General features: G+C 41.2%; 2 protein-coding genes and 1 non-coding gene across 3 annotated transcripts in view; 1 reads left to right on the forward strand and 2 right to left on the reverse strand.

Annotated features, from left to right (window-relative positions):
- zdhhc8 (zinc finger DHHC-type containing 8) overlaps window positions 1-11863 on the forward strand; it is a 69561-nt gene extending 57698 nt beyond the window's left edge. The window contains exons 3-11 of the mRNA XM_004072857.4: window positions 2037-2194; window positions 3330-3502; window positions 3590-3692; window positions 3884-3975; window positions 4453-4585; window positions 7357-7462; window positions 8129-8235; window positions 8384-9450; window positions 9885-11863. Of these exons, the coding sequence (XP_004072905.1) occupies window positions 2037-2194; window positions 3330-3502; window positions 3590-3692; window positions 3884-3975; window positions 4453-4585; window positions 7357-7462; window positions 8129-8235; window positions 8384-9450; window positions 9885-10017 (2072 nt within the window). The 3' untranslated portion in view covers window positions 10018-11863. The remainder of the gene's footprint in view (window positions 1-2036; window positions 2195-3329; window positions 3503-3589; window positions 3693-3883; window positions 3976-4452; window positions 4586-7356; window positions 7463-8128; window positions 8236-8383; window positions 9451-9884) is intronic.
- A 41-nt stretch (window positions 11864-11904) lies between these two features.
- ranbp1 (RAN binding protein 1) lies at window positions 11905-18090 on the reverse strand. Its single transcript, XM_004072746.4, has 6 exons — window positions 17959-18090; window positions 16517-16650; window positions 16030-16187; window positions 13474-13602; window positions 13327-13395; window positions 11905-12946 (listed from the first exon to the last, which is right to left on the reverse strand). The coding sequence occupies exons 1-6, from the start codon at window positions 17971-17973 to the stop codon at window positions 12813-12815; spliced, it is 639 nt and encodes a 212-aa protein (XP_004072794.1). The 5' UTR covers window positions 17974-18090; the 3' UTR covers window positions 11905-12812.
- LOC111947951 lies at window positions 13082-13213 on the reverse strand. The gene has a single exon (XR_002873929.1). It is a non-coding gene; the product is annotated as a small nucleolar RNA SNORA77 (small nucleolar RNA).
- Window positions 18091-18221: the final 131 nt, after the last annotated feature.

The following is an 18221-nucleotide window of genomic DNA, read 5'->3' on the forward strand; positions in this document are numbered from 1 at the left end:
GAGTGTCCAGAGTGGCATGTAGCTTGTTTTTCTCTCTGGCTGACAAAAAAAAGAAATGAGTATTTTTTTTTAAAAAGCAAGAGTTAATTTTTTAGCATTGGTTACAAGTTAGTGTGTACAGTTTTTATAAATGCCACAAAAAATGCCACAAGAACATGTTAAAAACACTAAAAAACATGCATTTATTTAGAGTAGGTCTTTAAATCAAGAGGCCTTGTGTGTTTCATAAATTCTCCAGAATGCCCGTATTTTAAAATATAGAGGAACAACTTTGGTGAAAGGTTTGATCTTCTTAAACTTTCTTTATAACTGGAAAAAGTATAAAGATCCGCCCCAGTTATAACCATGTTTTCGGTGTTTTTAGCACGTTCTCGTAGAATCTTGTCATGGTGGAGGACATGTGAAGAGAAAATTAAACTTAAAATTACATTTCAGAGTATTTCTTTATTGAAATTGTTGTGAATCAGGAGCAGACTAAAAAATACCGTTTGAAAAAGATTTTAGTTATGTAAAATCTACAATTGGTGAGCCACAAGCTCCCAGGTCCGCTCCATTGTGATGCATTCACTTGAAGACAAATAGATCCATGTATTGTCTTTGTTTTCCACATCTGAACTAGATTTTGGATCAAAACTGTCTCAAAAGGGATTATGGGAAGTGTTGGCAGGCTAACTTGCACTAACAGTCCCGCCCACAAATCAGAAAACAAACCTAATTTCATATTTACAAAGAATGTTACTTTCTTATTTCTCTAGATAAACCTTTTAAAGACCAGTTAAAAACAAGACTTCTATATTATCATGATCAGGATTACTAAGAATCTCCACAGAGAGCTGCTAATGTTCACCTTCTCACCTGCTAATTTAACTATTCAGCTAGGTTTGGAATAAGACATGTTTTCTTCAGCTTTTCAGCAAAATCAAGGAATCGCTAGATGTAGATAATACCTTCCTGTTCTACAGTCTTTTAGGCAGCAGCCACGGAGGCTTTCAAATACACAGTATTTAGTATCTATGGATAAAACATACAAATAATCTTCTTATGTTACCAAACAACAGTAAGTAGGGAACAAACCTGCTAACTATAGAGTAACATTGACATGTTATCTGTTATACAAGCAACCACTTTATAAGGATTCAGGCTTATGAATTAAAAAAACAAACAAAACCATAAAAACAAATGATCCTGGAGTTTTTTGTAATTATGGTTTGTGATTGCACATTGGAACATTTTGCACTGAAAGTCAGACCACGTATTGCATATTTTTTGCTGTGACTGCTGTAATTGGCTGCGAGCTGTACATTAAAACTCTGATTCAGTGCTTTGTTTGCTCACATGTAGACCTTGCAGCTGTGAAGCTCCAAAAGGAGCTGCGATTCCGTCTGCTGCTTTCACAGGCGGTCACCTCTTAAAATCTATTTGAATCGACCCTAGAGCTGTAATAACAGTCATTTTTGCTGTGGAACTATTTATTTCTGTGGCCTGCTTCTTACTTTCTTATTCACTTGCATTTGTTTTGTGAAGGCTCTGTTACTGTATTCCATTGGCAGTTCTTGTTGCTCTGTGCTGCTTTTCACAGATTAATGTGCTCTCTGTTTTTGGCTGAAACACTTTTTCTGCTGTAATTTGGAAGAAAAAAGTACTAGAGAGCTTCTTAGAAATTATTAGAGGCTTTTTTTGTTGGAAAACTCTTAGAGAAAATAGGTTTTTCTTCTTGATAAGAAAATATTTCTTCAGAATACGTCTTCATGAATGAAACTAAGTGGTTCCATTATTGATGAGTCAGATTGTTTTTGTTATAACGATCTTTTTTTGTTGCAAAAATGTTTGTTTTTTTGTGTCTCCACTGGAGGTACTGTAATGTTTAGGGTTGTTTAACATGCCTCCATATCAGCCTCATCAAATAGAGCCACTAATCAAATCTGCACTTCTTTCTCAGAGTGCTCATTTTTGCCACATAAATGACCTGAATCCCTTTTTTGTTTCAAAGATTTTCTTTGACATGCCAATCTTATCACCTTCATCTTGTCGTGCAGCTAACGAGGATGAAGACAAGGACGACGATTTCCGTGCGCCGCTCTACAAAAACGTGGAGATCAAGGGCATTCAGGTCCGGATGAAGTGGTGTGCCACCTGTCACTTCTACAGGCCGCCTCGCTGCTCACACTGCAGCGTCTGTGACAACTGTGTGGAGGTGTGTACTGACACAAACCCACCGGGCTTACACACTAGAACCAAGCCGGTAACTGGAGAGAGGAAAAGCAATCACTGCAGAATTCAGATAACATCTCTATGCGACAATTCTGCAAGAAATTTAGACAATGCTGTCGTAGAACATCATTATAATAGGAGTGCTTATAAAACGTGTTTGTCGATTTCCATTTATCTATAAGCTTAAATTTAAAATTCTTTAGTGTGCCAAAGATAATATAGGATTATGCTGTATATATGGATATAGTTTACTCTGAATATCTTAAGAATAGCATGATATAGGCCCTTTAAAACATTTATTAGCATTTGAAAAGCCTTTTTAGACATTTATAAAAATGTAATAGCATTTAAAAATCCTTTTTATTAGACATTTATAGAACATTTATCTGCATTTGTCAAGAAACATTGCTAAGACATTTATTAGTATTTTTTGATGTCTCACAAATGTCATGTAGGTTTTAACATCCTTTTATAGACATTTTTAAAAATGTGTAGCTATTTTACAAATGCTTTATATTTATTAATAAATAGGTTTTAAGATAATAATTTATGTAATATTTGCATCTTTCCTGATAGTTAATCTATTATTTTCCAGACCCTCAATCTAAAGCGTGACAAATGTGTTCATCTTCACAAGGCTTATTCATAAATCCCTTATAAGCTATTGATAAATATATCAACTGTGTCTTTAATAGTTTATTGAGTGTTTTGCAGCTTTCTAGTGTAAAGTGTGTGCCTTTTCTTGCCACAAAGAATGACTATTTATTATGAAAAATGAACTGTCCCATTCCCATTAACATCCTGCAAATGTACATGTCAGGGCGTTTACACAAATACCTGTAAGACTTACCTGCAGACAGAGGTGTGTCTGGGATATAGGAATGCCCAAGGAGGCAACAGCCACCCCCTTTTGCCATGCTGGAAAGTGATCACCCCAAATAAAAACTGTCCGGAACACACCGAAGCCTGCGGAGAATTTGATGCTTAAGTGATGGCATTCGTGAAGGTGCTGGGGTTCACATGTTTTTTATAGGAGTTGATTCAGGAAAGAGGATGTGTTTTTTTTCCTTAATTAAGGGATCTCCAAATTGTAGCTTCTCTCCTTTGCTGTTCTCCAGGACTTTGACCATCACTGTCCTTGGGTGAACAACTGCATCGGGCGGAGGAACTACCGCTACTTCTTCCTCTTCCTGCTGTCGCTGAGCGCCCACATGGTGGGGGTTTTCTCCTTTGGTCTCATTTTTGTCCTCCACCACAGAGAAATGCTGGGAGCTCTGCACACAGCCGTCACGTATCCTTTAGCTGATCAACCTGTTGCTGAAATGCACATTTGTAAGTGGTGGCTCTGGGAAGAAGCCTTAACTTTGATTTTATTCAGTCTGGTGGTGATGTGCGTCGCAGGGCTCTTCTTTATTCCAGTCATGGGACTCACTGGGTTTCATATGGTGCTTGTAGCTCGTGGTCGGACAACCAATGAACAGGTTAGAATTCCAATGAGATGCTCTGTCTCATCAGCTGACTTAAAAATCTTTTTTTTTTAGATAAATCCTCATGAGCAACAGTTTCCTTTTTTTATGATAAGCATTGAAAATTCAAAAGTGTTTTTGTTTGTTTATTCGCTGTGGCCTTGTGCTTTGACTGCTGGCGCTGAACAAGACAATGTATTCCTCAGGTGACGGGTAAGTTCCGTGGAGGAGTAAATCCTTTCACCAAAGGTTGCTGTGGCAACGTGGAGTATGTCTTGTGCAGTCCCTTGGCACCCAGGTAAAAAATGCTTCTATACGGATCTTTTAAACGCGTGTCCTTTCCGTGGAGCTGTGCACGTGCATTTGCACGGATTCTGTGCAAACAACAAACGCCTCACTGCTTCAGACACAGCAGCGTATAAACATGCTCCAATGTGGCTGCAAACAAATGCATCCAGCTTTAAAGCAGTCAGCAAAGCCTTGGAGATGAGGAGAAATGGTTCACTCGAAAAACCATCAGTTAATGGGAAGCTGTGCAGAGAGTCTATTCGCTTTAAAACAGAGTTCCTGAAACGCAGAAGACGAAAAATGTTGTAAAGGGGTTATTTGGTTGAAATACAACATTTTCCTTTGAGAAAACTCTTCACATACGTATCAGTCCAAACACTCAAAGATTAGAGTGATGGCTCTTTTAGTTATTGACATTCTAACAGAACTGAAATAATGAATTAATCCAGCAAAAGCCCTGTTGTAATTCTGCTGTGTTTTATTGTAGGTACGTGTTAGACCCGAAGAAAAAACCTCACATCAAAATTCAGCCTCCGTTCATCAGACCTGACACCTCAGAGAGGCATATCACCATTAAGGTCAGCGACAATGGTATCCATGGCACCATAATCCACTCCAAGGTGAGTAGCTCACGCTAACCACTGACCTGTTTTTTTTTTCCTTTTCCTGTCACCGTGTTGACCTTCAGCCGGAGCTGGTTCTGATCCAGACACATTGGGCAAGATTCAATGACTCGCCAATATTTAGAGAATCTCTTCACGTCCACATCACTCAAGTGAAAGAATTCTTTCGCCCAAATTAGGTTAAATGTAACCAGTTCTTCTTAGGATTTTGGAGGAGATCAGAGAGAAGAGGAGAATTGAAAGTGAGGAGAAGAACCAGTGTGATATGATCGGTGAAGGGGGTTTAGAAAATGATCCAAGCAGCAGAGCTTTGGACAAACTTAAGCTTGAGGATGGTCTTTCATTGGAGACCAAAAGAAATAGAGTTGTCAATTTGGGATGTATGGCAGTGGTTAGCGCTCTTGCCTCACAGCAAGAAGGCCCCGGTTCAAGTCCCGGCTGGGGGACCTGGACCAAAACATCAATGGGGGACCTTTCTGTGTGGAGTTTGCATGTTCTCCCTGTGCACGCGTGGGTTCTCTCCGGGGTCTCCGGCTTCCTCCCACCGTCCAAAAACATGTTTCATAGGTTAATTGGTTAATCCAAATTGTCCCTAGGTGTGAGTGTGAGAGTGAATGGGTGTGTGATTGTGGACATTCTACCCTGTGACAGACTGGGGAACTAACCAGGGTGTCCCCTGCCTTTGCCCACAAGTGGCCGGGATAGGCTCCGGCAGCCCCGTGACCCCGAAAGGGATAAAACGGAAAAGAAAATGAATGAATGAATGAATGAATTCGGGATGTGACTAATGCATGGACCAGAGGAGCTTTGGTGGAAGATGCAAGAAACTGTCAGATATGGTTAATATTGTTGAGGAGATTAATTCTGCCCAAAAATGAGGGTAATGGCCCCCTGTGTTAGTGTCTGTACGTGCGCCTGTGAGGTCAGGGAATCATTATCAGGAGATGTTGACTCTTACACAAAAACTGGCTTAAAATTCAGCTTGAAACTGAAAAAAAGTGTAGATCAGAGTATCTATGGCAAACAAAATGGAACAATTTTACATTTGAAACCAGTAGTTTACATAGACCTCATAAAAACACACATGTTTTTTTCTCACCGTCAGACATGAAATAAAATTACACCATGGTCCGGGTGAATTCTTGATTCTTGTTGGCTGCTGGGTGTGCGTTGAAATGATAATGCACAGAGATAATGCACACCTAAAAAAGACGTTTCGGTCACATAGCCTAAATGTTCTGTATCACTCTGCTGGCTTGTTTAAAACAAACTTTAGCTTCATCATCTGGACAAAAACAAGTGGTAAGAGGTGAACTTTCTCTCTGAACTGATACTTTATTTATTTAATCCATCGTTACGATCAGCATATCGCTTTCCTTTGCCGCTCCAGTCGAGATCGGAGGTCGTGGCCACCGTGGCTCAGTCACACCAGTTCTGTCAGGAGGAAGGGGCCAAAAGTCGTACCCAATCTTGTGAGAAGCTTGTGGAAGGATATCCAAGACGTTTGACCCAAGTACTGCAGTTAAAAACCATTGGTGCCAAATACTAATGAAATGAACTGTTTCAACTTTGAGCTCTGATAAAAGTAATAAAAACTTGTCTAAAAAAAACCTAGTCTCATTATTCTGGCATTTAGCAAGGAGAAATAATTTTGTCCATTGTAATTGACCTAAAACAGGAAAAGTTTACTTTGTGATGGTGAGAAAAAAAGCATATGTGTGTTTTTATGTGGTGCATGTAAACTTCTGGTTTCAAATGTACCTACTGTCTAAATTGTCAGAGTGAAAAAAGCTATTTTCACAAAAATGTGAAGCTTTTATGAAGTTGTTTCATTAAAATGACACTGAAATGCAGCAAACATGTTCAGGACATGAGTACAGTTCTTTAAAGTCCCAATGTGATCATCTTTAGATGTATTTTCAAAGCGTTCCCAGTGGTCTTTTAATCATCATTATGTTGTTTTTAGCCAAAATCCAAAAACCTGTGTTGCTTTCTGTGACATAGCTTCTGTAGAGCGGCAGTAGTTCATTAGAAATTCATCTGTGAGTTTTGCCTCTGAGTTAGCCCACCCCTACTTCCTGTCATCCGTCTGTTTACACGCTCTCCCACTAGCCTACAGCCCTCACAACCTCAACTTAGCATTACTGCTGCAATAAAAATGCTGAGCAATATCAGAGATATCCAGCTGTACAGTTTTGAGCCTGATGCCAGCTCAGACGAGGAAAACTAAGACGCACATGGATGCATCACAATGGAGCAGATCAGGGAGTTTGTTGCCCGCCTAGTGTGTTATTCATCTATGTAACAAATAAGATCTTTTTCCAAATCATTTTTTCAATCTACTCTTTCTTCACAACTATTTGTATAAAGAAAACTCAGAAATGTAATTTCATTATTTTCATCAGTGGGAAACTGGGGGGCTAATTTTAGAAATTACACCCTAATTGGCTGTAGTTATGGTTGAAATGTCATTATTTGTTTTTTTTTTGGTAAGAAATACTTTCAAAATACAGAAAATTGCTCTTAAAGGCGCAGATTTTTACATCTGAGTCTTATTTTTAATAACTGCAGTTAAACTCATCCTGGATGGAGACAAATGTTTTTTGACTAAAAATAAGTACAATCTATTTTTCCCCACATCAACCTCTAAAAGAATTGCCCAGGCAGAGAAAACACCAGGTTCAGCATCTTTACCAACAGCATATGGGCCTCTTTTCGTTGTGGCACTTGCCCACCTGTTCTCTAACGCTCCGCCCTCTGCCTTGCAGTCCAAATGCAGCCTTGACGGTTTGGACAGCAAAGAAATGCAGCCGCCACTGCCGCCCAAAGCTGACAAGTACAGCCAGCTGAAAGCCCCGCAGACCTCCAGCGAAGGTAAGAACATCCCTCCCCAAGCTCTGTCAGTCACCATCCATCCCATCCATCCCTTTTCTGCTACCAAGTGGCAGGTCTCAAAACTCTGCCCCAGTTCACGAGAAGGCTCTAATTAAGCCTGATGAATGTTGGTTGCAGTGGCGGGTTGCAGATGATCGCCTTTCCGAAACCCAGCCAGAGAACCAGCCTGATCTGTGGCGATGAGGCAAACCCAGCTCGCCAAATCAACACATTTGCCGGACAATTTCAGAGTGAATCATTGGAACATGAGTCACAGCATTTTTTTTTTCTTTCCGAGGTGGTGACTGAATGATCTTTAATCAGAACTTGCTGCTGAAAATGGTTACCCACAGGGGCAGATTTCTGTAAATCAGGAGTCTGCAGGGATTTGAGCTTTGAAGCAACCAAACATTCAATAGTATGAGTTGGGTTAATAATGTATAAAGTGGGGTGGACGGCAGGTTTTCTTCTGAGGATGAAGAGGGTCATGCTGCATTATGTCAGGGAGTGTTCTCTCACTGCTTGTTCGCAAAGTGCTGCTGCCACCTGCTGGTGGTCAGGAGGAAATTCCAGTAGGAACTTAAAATGAGCCGTTTATACTCATTTTTATGTGGCGCTTTCACCTTTTATCTCCAGTGTTTTGCTTTTTTCCTTTATGTGCTCCAGAGAGTTCTCTCTCCGGGAGGACCCACCCATCCACCCCTGCCATGTACAGATACAGGCCGTCCTTTGGCACCATGCCGAAGGTTCACTACCACACTGCTGAAGAGAAGGTAGTTATTAAAAACATGACCCATCTTGGTTTTATACTATCAAAGCGTGATTTATTTCATAATTGTAGGTCAGTTTTTGTCATTGTTTTCCTTCAGCTTGTCCCCTCACAGTTGCCATGTTTGAGTTTAATCTCTGCTTCCTCCTCAGATTATCATGTCAGAAGACAGAAAGACTTCAGCTATCCTCGAAGAAGGCGTCCGTGGCCATGACTACCGATCTGAGCCGAATCTGGACCTGCCCGAGTACGCCAATGCTCCTCTCCACCGCACCTTTCAGTCGTCCCCTTTCCAGCTGGACTCGGACCCCGTGGCCTCTCGCACTCTCAGCCTAAAGCAGGGGCCGTGCCGCCTGGAAAAGGGCCAGCTCCAGGCCCTGGGGCCTCAGACGGCTGCCTCCACCTCCTACAAGGGTGCCTTTTCACCAAACACCCTCTCCAACAGAAACGGTAGCCTGTCCTACGACAGCCTGCTCAACCCCAGTATCTCCCCAGCCGGTGCCAATGAGTGCAGGGCCCACAGAGGGATGCCCCCCATGGGGTTCCATTCCCCCTACCTGCCCAACAAAATGTGCCACATCAGGGAGACGGAAATACACAGACAGCAGGCTGCCCCCGCCTACAGTCCGGTTGTGATCCCTAGAGGGATGGGTCGACAGTCCCCCCACCTACGGGACAGGGACTCCTCCCCAGTGCGCTATGACAACCTCTCCCAGACCATCATGGCCTCCATCCAGGAGCGAAAGGAACTGGAGGAGAGGGAAAAACGCAAGATGATGCACGGACGCTCCCAAACCAGCATCTACACCCCGGACTCTGCCGCGTTCGATGGGGGTTACGGTCTACCGACCAAAGCTTGCTACCCGGAGGGGCCTCGTGGCTCTTGCTCCAGAGGCCCAACGCCCCCAACCTATGGGGGCTCCCGGGACAACCTCATGGGGCTTGGGGTGATGAGCTACGGTCAAAGAACCCCTGTGCAGCGCTACGCTGGCTCCACACTGGGCCGCGCCCCTCGGACTTCATCCACCTCCCTGCACACAGATCACAGTAGCACCAACAGCAGCCAGAACCGGACCCCTGGCCCCGAAGGGCCCTATTGCTCTCCGGTTCACCAACCTCACTCCCCTGCCATGCCCCGATCCCCCTCCTACTCCCACCAGAAACTCTCCTACATCAATGCTCATGAGAAGACAGAGTCACCTCGACTGGGGGGCCAAAGGTATGAGTCCTAAGAGTGCCCCTCCCCCTGTGAGACTGCATGCACTGTCGTGACCTGGTGGGTGGGGAATGGTTTTTCCGCTGGAAACACTCCCGGACATCCTCAGCGGTTCATACCGATATCTGTTCGCATCTGTCACTGATCCTCACGTCTCCTCATTCTGATTTGTTTGTTTGCCTGTCTAGAAAACATCTTTTGTACTATTGTGTGTCAAATGAATAAAAATGCTTTGATTTATTTATTTGCATGTTTTTCATGTTCATCTAACATCCCTGAGTTGTCCTCTTTACTAACAAGTGTGCTGGGATCCTTCCAGCTCGTTTTCCATGTCTGTCCTTAGGAACGGTGTTTATTGATGCAGTCGGTCAATGGTCAGCCTTCGTTGATGTTCAATCTTCTGAATCTTTTTTTTCTGTTCTTCTCTTTCCACTCAGAGAGGCTGTGAAAGTAAACGGGCAGATGGACTGCCACACGAGCACCCAGAATGCCTCCCTGAGCCCTGGTCGCCACAGTAACGTCAAAAAGGTGACAGGTGTCGGAGGAACAACGTACGAAATATCCGTGTGAGGGGAAGAAAAAAAACAGCAACGACCCCAATAAATGAAATTCTGTGTTCTTCTGCTTTTGATAAGATATTAGACCCTTTGGATCTGCTGTTTTTTGGAAGTTCTGGGGTGGCAGATGATGCTACAAACTGTTCTCGTAGGGAAGTTCTGTAATTCTGCTCCTCAGACAGAACTGGAAGCCGGTCGTGTCCCTCACCTGAGCCCCGATGAAGCCTCGGTGGTTCTACACGTCACCAAACCTCATGAACGAGTTCAATTCATTGCCGAAGACCTCTGCCGTTAAGAAATCTACGGTGCTTCACCTCAACTTTGTGATGGTGTCGTCTTTTGAGAGGAAATGGACGAGAAGAGATGGGGACACAAACAGGAAAATTCTCTGATCTAGTCTGGCGGTTGCATTCCAAATTCAATGAGAAAGGCTCGTTTTAAATGAAAACCCTTTTTTTGTTTGTTTAAATAAAAAAATACTTTTCTCAGGAATTAATGCAAGCTGCAGAGATTCTACATGATGTATATTTGTCTTTTTCCAAATGCAGGTTTTCTTTCTGAGATTGTTTGTTTTCTGTTATACTTACAATTATGGAACATAAGAAAATCTCAATTTGTTTTTTTTTGTTTGTTCTTAAAGTTCAGATCAACCCACAAGTGATTACTAAGAATCTGAAAACTAGAATAATTTGTCAGAAACATTAGTTAAAAACTCCGTTGTTCAGGTTTTTGCCAAAATTAAATAAAACATGAAGGGTTTTCAAAAGTAAGCTTCATACATTTCATGCTTAAACCTCTTTTCTGTATAAACTTGAGTTTTTCAAAGCTATGTTTGATTTTTTTCTTTATAGTTAAAGCTAGGAATGGATGTTGAGTGTTTTTCTTATAAATTATGACTTTTAATGGATGAATAAGATCAAAATGGATCAATCTAAGAAAATATAGTCACTTCTATTTTGCTGTGTAATTAAAAAAAATGAAATGAAAAAGGTTTAAATGTTGTGGAATTCAAATATAAATCCATGGTGAACATTTACAGTCCATATGGAATGTGGACTTTCTGTACTGTCTGACAGGGCTTTTGGTTCAACTGCCATGAAACTTGTCCCATGTGGCCATAAAGACCTGGAACTCCTCAAAGCTGTCTGGTACAGCTATGTCGTCACACCAGTGACTTTGTTTCCACTTTTCAAAGGACTTGGATGTAAAATGTTCCTTTTTGAGGGGAAACCATAGTTGCCTTTTTGTTTTATTCTTGTCAAAGAGATGTTTACTTCACAAACTGGCTGAAACTTTAAGATTGAGCTGTGGTTTTGTTTGTGGCTAGCATTCTAGAAGACGTGGGTTTTTCGATGGTAAACACATCTTCCAGGATATTTTGGAGATGAAAGCAGGACGGAGGCTGTGTGGAGGTTACCGCCAACGCCGTAGTTCCCGCCCCTTTTTGAACGCGTCACCCAGCTGCCTTAACTAGGACGGTGAAGCAAAGCTTGCTGCTTTTGGTGGCGAACAGGGCTAGCTTTCCCCACAAACCGGACGGGTGTGCAACTTCATCTTCAGTTACAGAGGACCCCTGAAAAGTCCTCATTTGCCTACAATGACAGCATATCAAAATGGAATTGATGTCATTTCCCCTAAAGATGACTGCCGTTCGTACAATGTTCATGTCTACAGATGGATGTGACTGCATGTCGGGTCGTTCCTGACAGCTGGTGATAAATCCATCCGCCACAGGCTGCTGGTTTCACTGTCCAAACCATGTATACCACGAGTGTAAACGTATTTTTGTGAAGAGGAAATATTCCCATTGATCTGAGCAAAGTCAATAAAGAGTTTCCCACTCGGGTGAATCAAACTCATACCTGACCATTTTTCCCAGACAATAACTTTAAATTAAACGTGGTCTTTAACAGCTTTTATTTGAAGTTGGAGGAAACATTTCAGGTCATTCAAGTGCAAATGAGGAGCAACATTTCTTCCATGTACATGTATTTACAGATGCACTGGCACTTGGATGCACTTTAGAGGCATGTTAAGAACCTACTGAAAACAAGAGGTGAGTGGTAAAGTGCGCGCACACACACACACACACATCTGGTAGGGCACTCATATATATAGTATATGCTTTACATGCTTTGAAGTCAGGGAATGTTACGAACTCAAGAGTAAAAACTTGGTTTCCTTGATGAGAAATGTTGGGTAAACTGCACCAAATTCATGAACCGTTTTACTTCGGGGCTTAAAAGTTGAAAGAAACTCAAAGCTAACAAATGTTCCTGATATGCTAGCGTTGAGTGTTGTGATCTGTAAAACTTATCTGTTATCCCTCAACTTTCTTGAATGGACTGCTCTTAGAACTGGAAAATAAACCAGAATCTGAAATGTGACGACGGCCGGCTAACAAGCATCATTATGGTGTTCAATGCATCTCTAGAATGCAGGATCTGGCGCTGTGCTAACAGGAAGTAGGTTAGTTTCCTCTCCCCACCCCCTGCCAAACAGTCCTTCAAAATAAAATATAAAAAAATAATACCCAATGTGGGAATTATCACTATAACAAGCCCTTTTTTTTTTTACAGTTTGTCAAAAGAGAGGTTGACCTGTGAATCCATGCTGCAAAGGAAAGGGTTTTTTCACTATTATCTGATTTTCTTTTTCTCCAGTGGCATTGAGGACTTGTGATCTTGATGCAAAAAAAAACAACAAAAAAACCTAAATGCAAGTGTCCAAATTAAGTTTGTTTACAGTCTATTGTAGAAAAAGAGGAAAACTGATAAGTTGACGATCAGCAAAGCCAGTTCTTGGATTTCAGTTCTTAACCCCCTCCTCTTTTTTCTTTTCAGTCTCCGTTTTGTCACCCTTCTTCGTTTCCCCGGATTCCTTGTCCTTTACAGAGAGTTCTTCCAGCTTCTCTGCCACCTTGTTTGCATTATCAGTGTTGCCTGCAGCCAAACAATCAGAAGTGCCATTAATTAATGAACTGTGAAACCTGCTGACTGGTTTTTGAAGCGCTCTCATTGAATTATTTGAGTCTGAAAAGTCTATTTACTAAGATACTTCTTGAATGTTGAAAGAACAGAAATATAGCAGAACGTACAGATAAACATGCCTGAAAAAAAGCCTGTCTAGTCTTGACATTCTGCATGTTTATGTAGCAGACAGAAAAAGTTCCAAGCTGGAGTATGCAGCAAAGAACAGAGCGTGTCTGCATTAGATTACATATACTGTGTGTTTTCAGGTTGAAAACCCCTTTAAAGCTCCCAACAGGAGGCAGTTATAAATTAAAATACCTCCATTTATTTCAAGAAATCTAATTTAATACCTGATTTCTCCAGATTTTTTTGAACTTCATCCTTGCATTCATCAAACTTGACCTTAAACTTCTGTGCGTCTGTAGACAGAAATGTATGTATTAGGATTAGTTTTTTAAATTTACATTTCAGAATGAATTCAGTGTGAAACCACTTACTTTCTGCATTCAAAAAGCGAATGGCCAGAAGTTCTGGTTTGGGGCATTCATCTGCGTAATCTGCTAGTGTGTTCCACACCCATGCTCGGTCGCTGCCGGCATTGGGCTTCAGCTCCATCGTTGGTACGACTAAGAGGAAGGAGAACAACAGATATAACTGAATGCAAAAGCCTAATTCCTTTATTTAATGATCTGCCATTTATAAATGCAACACATATCTCCAAGCTGAACCTTTACTGTAGAAAATATATTTGATAGATTAAAATGAGCACTGTACTCTAGTTTTTATAGTGACATTTATAACATTGTCCCAACATAAAAACATTGAAAGCTCTTTAGCAGAATACTATGGGCAAAAAAATAAACTTAAATGTGTTCCAAGTTTTCATCTCTAATCATGCACAAGGCTCTGGAGTAGGGGAGGCGTCCCGTTTAGTTCTAAAGAGCGGATGTCCTGCTCATGGTTCAGATATCCCCGCCCCACATGGAGCGTATTATCACGTTCAGGTGAATTCCACCAATGACAAGCAGAGGTAGACAGAATAAGCAGGTATAGTTGCCTTTAGGCACTGGGATTGGACAACCCTGCTCGAAAGCAACATGAACCCTTGACTGAACAACTGCTGTCAAAGTCAGTCTTGTCAACAAAGAAAAATACACAAAAAACATTAACAGCAATCTGTTCAATCTGAATATAAATCTGTTTGCAGAATCCTTTCTAATTATTTTCATTTTGTTTAGTCAAAACTTAACCAACCAGTCCTGATTCAATCCAAAGAAAAATAAAATTAAATCTGTGAATCAGTCGTGCATTACAGAAGCAAAGGATACAACTAGGGTTGTGCCGATGGACGATATCATCGTCCATCGTGATGGGTGACTGACATCCCGATGGAGAGACCACCATCGTGATGCCACGCCCCCGCCACGTTGCGCGTCGACATCATAAGCCGCGGTTACATGTACAAAATATCTTGATGGGATCAATGGTTGGATTAGAATCCAACCGTGTACATGGGCCCAGAAAAATGTTTTCAGAATATAAAAACGTTCACTAAGGTCACAATTTCGGTCGGAATAAATCATTCGCACATGCGCAGTATTCGCACATGCGCAGTTTGAAAACCGGAAGAGGATACAACTTCCGCCGAGCGGCTTTTTTTCCAAACTTTATTGAAGGTAACAATTCAATACAAAACGATAACAGCGCCGAGCAGCTATATACATTGACATGTCAGCTCGGTAAAATACGAGACGATCTTCTAAACGTGCTTTTAATAATGTTACGGTTATTATGAAACATCTGTTCGCTCATCATTTGAATTTTAATCCGTGTGGTCAGTGCTTTTTCTGAACGTAGCCAGGATTAGCAGTATGCTAACACGGGCTAACAACATTAGCTTTGGGTGGCGCTGCACGTAAACGTGTAAGAATAACATCAGCCTTTATTTAGTCGGGACACGACTGGAAACACAAATCCACGTGATTGATTGAATGTTTTCTAAGGACTGAGCGAAATTTCTGCTTTGAAGCTCAAACCGCTGTGTGTCTGCTGACGATCCGAACTGTGCTCAGACACACGTTTAGACCCGGTTCTGAGTTCGGTAGCTCATACCCCTAGAGCTGCGGGACGGATCGCAGTCTTAAATCTCCCTCTCATGTACCCCCCCCCCCCCCCCTTCCCTCAAACACAAAGCTGTAAGTCCGCGCTCCGCCGGTCCACTTCACTAGTGAAGTGCAGGAGCGGACCACTTCTTTTCTATTTTGCTTGTTACTTTTTCTGTTAAAGTCACTTCCCTCAGTTTATACTGGATCATCGCGGATTAACCATTAGTTGGGAAATAAAATGAAAAAAGCAAAATAACGAATAGCAGTTATATAAGAACGAAAAATGTAAAAATACCCCCCCGACGATGTCATCGTCCATCCCGATGGTTGACAGCAAACATCGTCAACGGCCAAATTAGGGGACATCGCCCAACCCTAGATACAACCTTACAACCTTACAACACAACACGTCGTTATCACAAGATACATTTTTGAAATTTTCTTTTTTCATTTTCTGCAATACAAAGTTAGAAAAATGTCAAACAACAGAAAAACTGATCAATTTATAATTGATCAGTTTAATCATGGTCCAACTCGGGCAGAGATTCAGTCACAAACAATGTCCAAATCAGTTATTGTCATTCGATGAGAAGGTTGGCCCGGCTGCAGCTGCGCAGGCGGCTGCAGTTCAGTGATCCTACGGTTGTTGTCAATTTACATCAGTGACCAGATGAGGGGGGCAGGCTGTGTACACGGTTACAAAATGATGCACAAGAGGTGCAGGCTGGAAGGACTGTGTGTCATTCATGACTTTGTTATCACAAGGGAAAAAAACGTTTTCTCGTGATGACGACATAGTACATGTCCAAATAGTACATAATCAAAAGAAAACGGGCACACACAAAAAACCAGGGTAGGTTGTTCTCAGCTCCTATTGTGCATCTATTTCAGGAACATGTTTTAATCATCGTCTCATTTGGAACGCTTAAAAGGTGATGGTTGACTTACTGTTATGGTTAGCACAGATCTTTAAAGTTCGGTCTCTCCTCATTAAAAGGCGGATTGTGCCTTTCTCTTTGTGTTTCAGAAGCTTTACATCACCTGTCCCCCTCTCCTTCCACTCTGGAGGATCATTCTCAGAGGCAAAACGATATAGTTTAGCCCGCCTGGAAGCAAAAGAGCAGAAACGTGACAGATTAAGTTAACTAAACTTACACGCCACATACCTAAAGACTGTTAGCCACTTTCTCGTTTCTGAGGAAATTTTTTTTTTAAACTTACCTTAATTATTTACGTGCAAATAAGCACAAAAACCGAAAGAAATTCCTGTTACGTGTGGCTAAAATGCACATTGCCCGCACATATTTAATCCTAACCATGCCCTAAATACATGCAAACAGTGACTTCCTAAATTAAATGTCCATGGTCCAGGAACAAGTTGAAAAATGCAAAACCTGCATAGCTCCAAATATCAAAGGGATCATAAGTAGCTTACATTTTGAAAAGCTCCTCCTCGTCCTCTTCTAATGTTTTCACATCTTGCTCAGGAAGAGACACAATGGGCTCAAAGTGGGGGTCATGGTTAGAGTCGTCAACATTATCTGTTGAGGTTTCGTGATCATCCTGGTCCTAAAACATGTATGAACAAGGCAAAAAAAAGAGGATATTTTAAAAGGCTATTTTGAAGAAATTTTATTAAAATGTGACACGAGTGCAATGAGCAGACAATGAAAGCTTCACTGAAGGGGGTGCCAGGATTCATTGTTTAAGGATAACTGTTGCAGAGTGAGAGGCCAGACAAAGCTTTGTAACCGTTGCTGAGATAAGCACCTTTAATGTCAATGTACACAGATCCACTAATTTAGCTTTTGAAACAATGAAAAACATCACTGTAATTTATTCAACAGGGGGAAAGACAGCATTTTTAAATTAAACAATTTGAAGGACCAATTAATAATATCACCAAGGTTTGAAAGAGATCGTCTTTGGTTAATAGTTCTTGCCTAGGAAATAAAGGTTGTGGATTTGAAGGACCTTTTCTTTAGGTGAGAAAATAAATATTCACCAAAAAAAGGTTGCTGCCTTGAGTTAGCATAAAATCTGGAACAAAAACTGCAGTGAAAAAGTAAAATACACGGCTCATTTGTTTAAACGTTATTCAAACGAAATACTTCTATTTTTTTCGTAATTGCATCAAACCTCTGAAGTGTCAATTAACAGATATTTAGTTTTTGAAAAGTTGGGGTCACAGTTCAAAAGGCCGTAATCCAGCAAACTAGCCAAATAACTGCTTAACTGTAGCTACACGGTGACAAAAAATTCCTTAAGATGTTAAAAAAGAAATCGGGCTGATATTAATATTGACGTTCTCTAACACAAAGCGTTGCCGCCTGCAAAAAAATTGGCCTCAAAATAATTGGACATTAATTTCAAGCTAACGGAGAGGACCCGTTAGCCAAACTAAGGTTAGCATGGGTTGAGCTGTGCAGACAAAGACAAGTTAGCTGATTAACCTTGTTGTCTTGAGTCGCTTAATTATTTAGGTTTCATTTAATGTTGCTGTGAATGATAAACATATAGAAAAGCTGTGAAAAAGTTGCTATACCGTCGCCTTTTCTTGCTAGAGCGCGTTGCAAAAGCTAATGTTCACACGCTGCCCGCATGAACACCACTCTCAGCTCATAAACTATAGCTACCTCTGTAATCACTGAAATAATTAAAATACATTTACCAGTTAAGTACAGTAAACTGGTAATGGTCTTCTTTACAGAATGATGATAAAAACGCTTCAAATAGATTTCGAAACATCAGGAAACAACATAAATTGTCAGCTTCTATATTTTAAGAATTAAAATGACAATTTAAAAGGATTCCGCCCAAAATTTGGGTTTTATAGCAGAGAGAAAACTCTAAACAACCTCTAAATTGATACCTCACCTTCGTGTCTGCCATATTAATTTAGATGTTTGCAGATTGTGGAAAAAGTTTGAGAGATTCAAATCCCAAACTAGCCGCCGTTTCCCTTTGCTACCCTCACTTCCTGTTAGCGCTTTCGCGCGCTGAATTCTCTGCGCATGCTCGTGGATCCATCGTTACGGCGCGCGCACCGCTCCTGTTGAAGAATGAGTATATGGAGAGAAATAAGTCTCACCCTATTTGTGTGTGCAAAATTCTTGATTTTTAAAATGTGTCTGTGGGCA

The sequence above is a fragment of the Oryzias latipes genome, chromosome 9, assembly GCF_002234675.1.
Source record: "Oryzias latipes chromosome 9, ASM223467v1".
Classification (NCBI taxonomy): Eukaryota; Metazoa; Chordata; class Actinopteri; order Beloniformes; family Adrianichthyidae; genus Oryzias; species Oryzias latipes.